Raw genomic sequence first — 8,399 nt, forward strand, 5'->3', positions numbered from 1 at the left:
ATCATTTCCTCCCAATTAGTCTCACTTGTTTTCCATCGCCAAAGGCCGAGTGTAAACAAAGCGCATTCTGTGCTCCAAACAAGTAAACAGACCATCTCACCATCAAAGGAATGGCGAGGCAACATAAGCAATGGAATTAACTCCCCCCTTTCCCACCCATCCAATACGTCTGTGTAAGCGCTCAGTCGTACAGGAGCACTTTTGTACAGATGACGGCTGAAGAAACCTTCTCATCGACACCCATCCAATATAAAGCAGAGCTTCATTGACGTCACCGAAAGTAACAAAAAAATACTACTTGAAAACTGTTCTCCCACTTAATTCAACTTTTATTGAAGGTGTTACCTTCCAGTCAAAGTGCACGAGTAATAGTGGCAGATGTCGCTTCAGGACCAGAAATGAAAATGAAAGAAGCAACGAAGGCACGGGAGCAAATAGACCTCACGTGTGTACTGTATAACACAATACACAGAAGATAACACCCAAATTCTGGTACCATGTGAATTCGTGTTTGATCGTGTCAGCCGATCCAATACACTTGATAACTATTTTTTTTTAAAGCAAAGAAAGGACAAGAAAAAACACTTCAAAGGAAACCAGTGATTGACACATTTCAAATTTGGAATTGAGGTAATAAAGAATGACAATGAATCATACACTCACAATTTGGTCAGGAGACTCCCGATTTTGACCTCAATAGTCACTTTATAAAGAAAATATTGACACAATAGAGACAGTTCTGATTGAATGTATAAACAGTGAAAGCATTTTTGTGTTTTTACTTCTTATCACCACAGAGTCGCGGGTACGAAAATCTCCCAAGTTATGATTTCTGAAACTTAACATGAATGATGAATGATAACGCAAGAACAGCAATATGTTTGAAATGAACACACACAGCAGAGTAGTGAGGGCAGCTGCTTAACGGCAAAACGGTACCGATTTGAATTCCAGCGTGTCCACTCTGAACTGACTTTGGGGCCTTGCAATAGAGACTTCCCTTTTTGGCCCAGATATAAGGATGAGTTCAACACACAAAACATATTTCCCTGTAAATATAACATACAGTAAATAAAAAAAATGTTTACATATTGACATGATTTCAATTATGGACAGTAATACTCTGTGTGGATTTCCACAAAGCACCACAGTGGGCGGTTAATACAGCTTGTTCATCCCCACAGCGAACCAAACAAAAGCAGCCGAGCCCTTTACGAGCAAATTGTATTAATCATTCAGACATTCTATTTACAATTATACAAGCTTGACAAAAGTGATTTACATGCACAAGGGTCATTAAACTACTTTTTTTCAATCGTTTAGATAATGTTGGGTCAACTCATATTTCTGTTTTAAATTGACTCAATGAACAATTTTGATAATGTTGATGTAAATATGAGTGAACGCACTCTCTGTCGTAAATTCTTAAAGTGCCAAACATATTAAGTCTTATTTCCCTTATGGAAAAATAAAATGGAAACACAGCACCACTTAAACAGCAAGACTTTGTCATCTTTTCCTTTTGCCTTTCATTTGAACATTCTGTATTTCCCTCATTGTATCGAGAGCCATGATCAAGCGCCATTCTTCTCTTTCCCAATGACATCTTTGAAAGCCACCAATCATGACTTTCAAGTTGGCTTTTGTTTTTATAGACACGGTCGGTAACACTGCGGTTGACGTTGACGATGGTCATCTTCCGCCCTTCATGAGGCAGGATCGTGGCCATGGTGGGGGGAGGCGCTTAGGCAGGTGTTGAGCTCGTTTCAGTGACCAGACTGGGTTTGGGCTGCGGCCGGTGAAGTTTGTGCTGAGGGCTGCTGCGAAGGTTGTCATCCATCTGGCAGAAGAGACGCAATATGTGGAAATGTTCATTGGATTACAATTGAATTGGCTTTAATTAGTCCCGCAGTGGAGAAATTTACATTTCACAGCAGCAAAGTGATGAAAGGAAGAAGTAGAAAAACAAAATATAGGAGCTGCTGTAAAGGCAGACACTCTTTTCGTTTGTCACTTTGAGTTGTTGTGCGTCAAATGCGGATTGATTTTCAGCATTAATGGCCACGCCATTCATCAAGGAGGAGTCTGAGCTGAGCGGTAGCGCCTTTTCGGCAGCACGAATATGCCAGCGCTGTTTTTGATTTTGGAAATTTGGAATTTCATCTGTGCTGTATGGCATGCATATTAGCATATTTGACAATAAAGCTGACTTTGACTTTTGACTTTTTGAAAGAATGTCGGTGCCATTTGACTGTCATCCCTGTACAGCTCTGGGGCGATTGTGCTTTTTTGCGCCTGTAATGGGCAGCATCTTCGCAGCCCCGCTTTGTTCAGCGGAAAGGTCGGTGCTGTTGGACAGTCTGCGGCTGGATGGATGCATGGCTTGAGGAGCCCACGATGAGATGAAAGAAGCGTCTGCGCAGAGCGGCGATGCATATGTGGAACTGTCGCCGCTTGGAATTGAAGCGGATTTACGAGAGGCAGGAGATGTGAGACAGTCTCTTTTCGTCAAAAGATGCTACAGCTTCGTGTTTGCTTTCAACATTTAGCTTGTAGTAGACGTGCACATTCCATGATGACGTCCCTGATCCACTGGTGAAAAGGTGCTTTGATCCTCTCCGCTTTCATCTAGAACCGCTTCATGTCACAAAGAGGGTACAGAAAGTGCTTAAGAATGAATGACTGTGTCTTTGTGTTGTCATATTTGTTATGTTTTTTTTCTTCTTTTGACTTCAAGATAACGCCGCGAGAGTGGCTGCCGTTCCAGCAGCTCTTGTATTATCCTTTTAAACTTTTCTTTCCTTTTATCTTCCTTTCAGAATTTTGTTGTTGTGCAATGTAAATGTCTCCACTGTGAGACTAATAAAGGTGAATCCAATCCAATCCATCTTGTTGTCAAAAACAAAAAAAAAGACACAGTCATTCCATCTTAAGCACTTTCTGCACCCACTTTGTTCTATGCAATAGTTCTAGATGAAAGAGGAAATCAAAGCGTTATTTTCACCAGTGGATCAGGGACGTCATGGTGAAATGTGCACGTCTGCTACAAGCTAAATGTTGAAAGCAAACAGGAAGCTGTAGCATCCACTGACGAAAAGAGACTGACTAACATCTCCTGTCCCACGTCAATCCGCTTCAAATCCAAGCCGCAACATGATACATGATTCCTGATACAATACTTGCATTGGGTGAGATCATTGCATGTGTACCTAATGTTGTGGCCAGTGTGCATTTCAAAGCGCTTACAATTATCAGCCATGCAAAAAAAGAAAAACAAAAGCACCTTTTCTATCAAGTTGGACTCTTTGTTTACAAGCTGAGTTAGTTTTTGGAGGTTGGCATCCATTGTTTCCTGAACGGATGGGGGAAGACCTGGAAAAACAGGGACATCCGTGGAAAAAGAACACAGCAGGACAAGCGTCAATGGAAAAGGAAATAAAAAGAGAGTTAACCCCTAAAAAGCCATTAAGCAAAAGGAATTTGTCAGGGATGGCCAAAGATTCCAGTTACTTCATAAGACAGATTTTTTTTTACATGTTAGTGCTGAAGTATTCGAGTGGAACTTTTTCCTCGCTGACCATGTGCTCAACTTACCCGGGTGGTCAGAACTGAAGTAGTCAGCCAGGATTTTGTCGCAGAAGCGTGTGAGGTTCTCCAGCTTTCTGAGATGGCTCTGCAGGGGGCTGTTGTGGAGTGGGGCCTTGTGGAGCGGAGCCACAAAGCCAAACGCAAAAGCATCCAGGCTGGTGGGTCTAAAACGACCAAACAATTTTGGTCAAAGGAGAAACTCGACTTGGCTACGACTGTAAACAATGAGTAGCAAATATGCGCATCACTCCAATGATGAGAAGATAGGATTGGATTGGATTTGCCTTTATTAGTCTCGCAGTGGAGAAATTCACATTTCACAGCAGTAAAGTTATGAAAGGAAGATGAAAGGAAAGAAAGAAGTTTGTGCACATTTCACTATGACGCCCCTGATCCACTGGTGAAAAGGATGTTTTGATCTTTCATCTAGAACTGCTTCATACAAAAAAAAGAGGGTGAACAAAGTGCTTAAGATTAAATGACAGTCTGTATATTTTGTGTTGTGTCACATTATTTGTTATTTAGTTTTTTTGTTGTTGTTTACACTTCAAGATGGCGCCGCGAAAATGCTTGCCTTTACAGCAGGTCCTATATTTTGTTTTTCTACTTCTTTCTTTCATCGCTTTGCTGCTGTGATATATAACTCTATATGTATTGTATTGTGAAATGTCAATTTCTCCACTGCAAGACTAATAAAGGCTAATCCAATCCAATCCAATGAAAGACCACTTTCAGATTCAGAGGAAGCCAGATCCTCCCTCTTCATGTCTTTTATTTTTAGCAAAACCAGAGGCTTTGAAACAATAACAGTGCTAAGCTGCATCCTATTCTTAGACATACGTACGAGTTGCCAAAGAAGTAGTTTGCTTCTCCAAGTCTGTAGGACAGAAGATTCAGGCACTCCTTGGCGTCACTGTACAGCTGACGATGAGAAAGAACAGTGCGGAAATGATGACCATAGGCACCATTTTTTTAAAAGCCACCTTTGTTTACCTTTCCTTCCACCTCTGTGATTCTGCATAAAGGCGCTTCTCCTCTGGTCAGCAGGATGCGAGAGCGGGCGCTGTTGGCATGACGACTGGGCACGAGGAAATTTAAGGGGAACGGCGAACGGGAGGCAAACCAGGGGCGGGTTAGATTGTCGTAATTTTCTGCATCCAACCAGAAAGTGTGCAACTAAGACGTGAAGCACAGAATCAGTAGTGGCACTTGTAACTTTTTCCAACGGACGAATTGCGGAGGGGTTCTTGTTACCAATGCAGGTTGTAGTTTCTCTTCGAGGAGGGCGATGTATGCCATGGTGTCAGCTCCTTGCCGGGCGCTCAAATCGTAGTCTGCATTAAACCTCTGGATTAAAACACAAGGCAATCAGATTCTATTCAAATTTATCTGCTGTAGCATGTGTGCGTCATCCGCTTATACCTGCTTTCTCAGGTAGTTGAGAATCTGGGAGGGTTCTTTGACTGAAGTGTCACCACATACCAATTCGGGCACTGCTGCTATGTTATTAAGAGAAAGGGAGGAAAAAAATCAGGCACGCTTCAAACTTTCAATACATATCCTGATAAGAGTTCTGCCTCAGTTTACCGGTCAAAGTTTTCCAAGTCCAGTCTACGGGAGAAATGTTCACTTTTGCCCCAGAAAACTTGGCATATGTCTGAAAGAAAAAAAAAACAACAGCTAAGTTTACAGAGATGGTGACAAAAGACAGCCAACCAAGAACAGAGGAGAGATTTTGGACAATGATATGAACACCACGTATGTATCCATGAGGGTAAAAGGGGCATTTTACAATTTTATCATCAGGCTTAAGATGGTGAACAGGCACCCTTTGCATATTTCTCATGGCCAACTTTTACATATACATTTGGGCAACTGAAAGTCTCTTGATCACGTGTGGCTTACGAGCCACATGACAAAATGAAAGCAATAAACAAGTCTTCTAAATAGTTTAAGTACTTCTTGAAAACAATACAATCCGATAATTGTGTTTGTTACATTACAATACATCCTAATTTACATAGCGCTTTCACAACAGCTGCCGCTGTAACAAAGCGCTTCACATAATAGTCAACATAAAGCAAAATCATTTGTACAGACAATTCAATTCCGCCCAAGACTGTGTCTCATTGAAAGGTTCTTGTCCTTATTTAAAGGACAACCGACGGACAAGTTGTGTCCATAATTTGTAAAATGTCTTTAAATGACTTCTACTGAGCGTATTTTACAAAGATTCCACCGCATATAGCTATATTTTACGTTTTAAGACTCACACTGAACATTCCGGAAGTCTTGTTTTTGAGTTGGTGACGAGTCCGTACGTTACGTCACTGAAGGAACGCCCCTGACTGAAAAAAGGACACATTGTAGCAGTCCTTCCATCACGTCAATGCATTTTGCTGTACTTTGGTCTGAAAATGTCATGTAGGACCAAAAAGAGGCAGAAGAGGGCGACTAAACTCCATGTAAGGAATTAATCAGCCTGTGGAAATGGGCTGATTAATTCCTTACACGGCTTTGTCGCCATGTTCTGCCTTTTTTGGGTGCGACATTTCCCACCCCTGATGACACGGAATAATGACAATGACGTGTCAAAATGACACGGAATAAATTATTTAATCGATTGCAAACATGTATGCTTTCTTCTTCAGAACTATTTGAATCATATTCATAACTGGATGAGTAACAAGAAAGCATATTCTCAGAATTTTAAGCCATTATTTTGATTCTCGAGCAAGGCAAGACGTCTTGCCGTGACACCACAAACATGGGGGCGAGAAACTGGCCACTTCCAGTTTCAAATTGAAGTACTTTTTAGACACTTTAAGTAATTTTTATTGGTGTTTTGCATTAGACTAAAAATATCATACTGCGTGTTTTGGGTATTTTAGATGTCAGTTAGGAAACAAAAAAAAGTGACGTCGGTTGTCCTTTAATTGTGATTTAATGATTCAAAAAAGAAAGACTGATTTAAAATACAAGTCACTTAATAAATATGGCACAAGTTTACAAATATAATACAGTAATCTGAAATCTGATGAAACAGCAAACAACAGTTCAAGTTTGACTATTAATCTGTCAATTTAATCTGTTGAGTTTTCACCATCCCATGATGATTCTGATAATAAATGTAAACGAAGGCAGGTAGAAGTCATCTTGTTGAGAAAATATAAAACAATTTACAAAACGTCAACTACAACGGGAAAGTTGCTGAAGAAACAGATTTACTTGACATGTACATTGAACTGTTATTGAATGCAAACAATAACAGAAGAAACTAATGTATTGGGAATTTTATTCCGTACTGACCTTGAAGGAAACCAATTTTATTCCCCAAGAGTGAAAAAAATGCCACGAAGCTCAAACGCTGCTAACACTCATTAATATTTATATATTGCATTCGAAATGCATATTTGTCATGACCTATTTAATAACTACGACCTGCAGAAAACGAGTAGAGACAAAACAGATTAGCATGGAAGCTATCCCGAGAGGAGACAGCGGCTGAACAAAACACGGCATCCCGGGGAAAGTAACGTATCTAACGGCTTTTTTTACGCAAACAAACGTAAAAGTTACCAGGACTACGAGCGACTCGTGGTGGACCGACGGCAGACCCCAGTCGCCTCCCCAGCATCGCAGCTCCATGGCAGCTGCCATGTTTGCTTGGAGGAAGACGGTCCGTAGATGACGTCATGTAGTAGCCCAACGCTCGCGCGCAACTCGCTGACGTCACGTTCATGCATCTGCGTGTCTAGGTGTGGAACGCCCACTTCATTAACTTTACTTCTTTTCTTTTTTTTTAAATATTTTCTATTTTTATTCCATTCATTTGAAGGCAGAAAACTAAGCAATTTTCCTGACGTTATAAAAGTAATCTCGTGACATTTTTCAACATAACCACACGATGTGTACAGGAAGTACAGACTAGTGTCAACCCTGTCGAGATTTTGATTGATTTGTTGATTGATCTGAACTTGGGTAAAAAACAGCTTCAGCCAATAGCAATGATGAAGCACTAGATCCAGAGAAGCAAGATATTCCCCATCCATTGGTATATTTTGGTGAATTATTCGGTGTCGGCTCCAAGATGATTATCACCGAATACATGTATGTTGTGCCACCGGCAAATAAAGCTACCAGTTTCCTGTGCCCCAAAAACAATTTAGCAAATTTGAAAACATCCACATACAATGGAATGTTTTCTCATTCCATAACTAATCCCCATGACTAACGACCTAAGAAGTCTGTTGCAGGCGCGGTCTAAATTAAACCTTATGCTAATGAGGTGATACCAGAGGTAATGGGGCAATCAGAGCCAAGCATAGAACATTAGAGGAAATCAGGAACAAAAGAAGTACAGTAATCAGATTAGCCTCAGGGAGTAGTCGACTGCTCCCCCAAAACCTTAAAGCAGGGACCTATCCGAGCAGAGGTCTGGCACCACCACCTCTGTCCATTAGGGATGTATATAGGGCCAGAGTAACCAGCACAACTTTAGTTCCCTGACGAAGCTCTTCGGATGAGAAGCGAAACATCCGACACCTTCAAAGAAGTACAGATGACGGCTGAAGAAACCTTGTCATTTATAGTTTTCCCCAAAAAACAGCCGTAGTAGCCAAAACATTTGTGGTATTGAAATTTGCGCGTTGCTCAGAATTTTAACTTTCTTGACAGGAAAATATGAAAACACATGAACACACAGATATAAACACATACACTACAAGCCTAATATGGATTGGATTGGATTGGATATGCCTTTATTAGTCTCACAGTGGAGAAATTTACATTAATATGCATATACTTCAAGT

The 8,399-nt window shown here is 40.8% G+C and overlaps 1 protein-coding gene across 5 annotated transcripts; it reads right to left on the minus strand.

The window, feature by feature from the left end:
• Window positions 1-165: 165 nt before the first annotated feature.
• On the minus strand, window positions 166-7,272 carry mtx3 (metaxin 3). Of its 5 annotated transcripts, none has more exons than XM_088995491.1 (10): window positions 7,168-7,264; window positions 5,862-5,936; window positions 5,176-5,245; window positions 5,011-5,084; window positions 4,843-4,935; window positions 4,582-4,764; window positions 4,433-4,509; window positions 3,595-3,752; window positions 3,284-3,372; window positions 288-1,840 (listed from the first exon to the last, which is right to left on the minus strand). In XM_088995491.1, the coding sequence occupies exons 2-10, from the start codon at window positions 5,868-5,870 to the stop codon at window positions 1,745-1,747; spliced, it is 849 nt and encodes a 282-aa protein (XP_088851617.1). In that variant the 5' UTR covers window positions 5,871-5,936; window positions 7,168-7,264; the 3' UTR covers window positions 288-1,744. The 5 variants fall into 5 exon arrangements, with proteins under 5 accessions (XP_088851619.1, XP_088851617.1, XP_088851622.1 ...); XM_088995496.1 differs by having other exon boundaries at window positions 5,011-5,087; XM_088995495.1 differs by lacking the exon at window positions 5,862-5,936 and having other exon boundaries at window positions 7,168-7,272.
• Between the last annotated feature and the right edge of the window lie 1,127 nt (window positions 7,273-8,399).

The sequence above is a fragment of the Hippocampus bargibanti genome, linkage group LG04, assembly GCF_051943395.1.
Source record: "Hippocampus bargibanti isolate YZ-2025 linkage group LG04, ASM5194339v1, whole genome shotgun sequence".
Classification (NCBI taxonomy): Eukaryota; Metazoa; Chordata; class Actinopteri; order Syngnathiformes; family Syngnathidae; genus Hippocampus; species Hippocampus bargibanti.

What these genes read in the sequence shown, in the direction of transcription:
- mtx3 (XM_088995494.1), bottom strand. Translation starts at nt 7,248, where the DNA reads ATGGCAGCTGCCATGGAGCTGCGATGCTGGGGAGGCGACTGGGGTCTG. An exon ending in ACGAGTCGCTCGTAGTCCTG is followed by an intron (nt 5,246 to 7,167) that starts GTAACTTTTACG and finishes TTTTTCTTTCAG; the next exon opens with ACATATGCCAAGTTTTCTGG. An exon ending in AACTACTTCTTTGGCAACTC is followed by an intron (nt 3,753 to 4,432) that starts GTACGTATGTCT and finishes TGGTCGTTTTAG; the next exon opens with ACCCACCAGCCTGGATGCTT.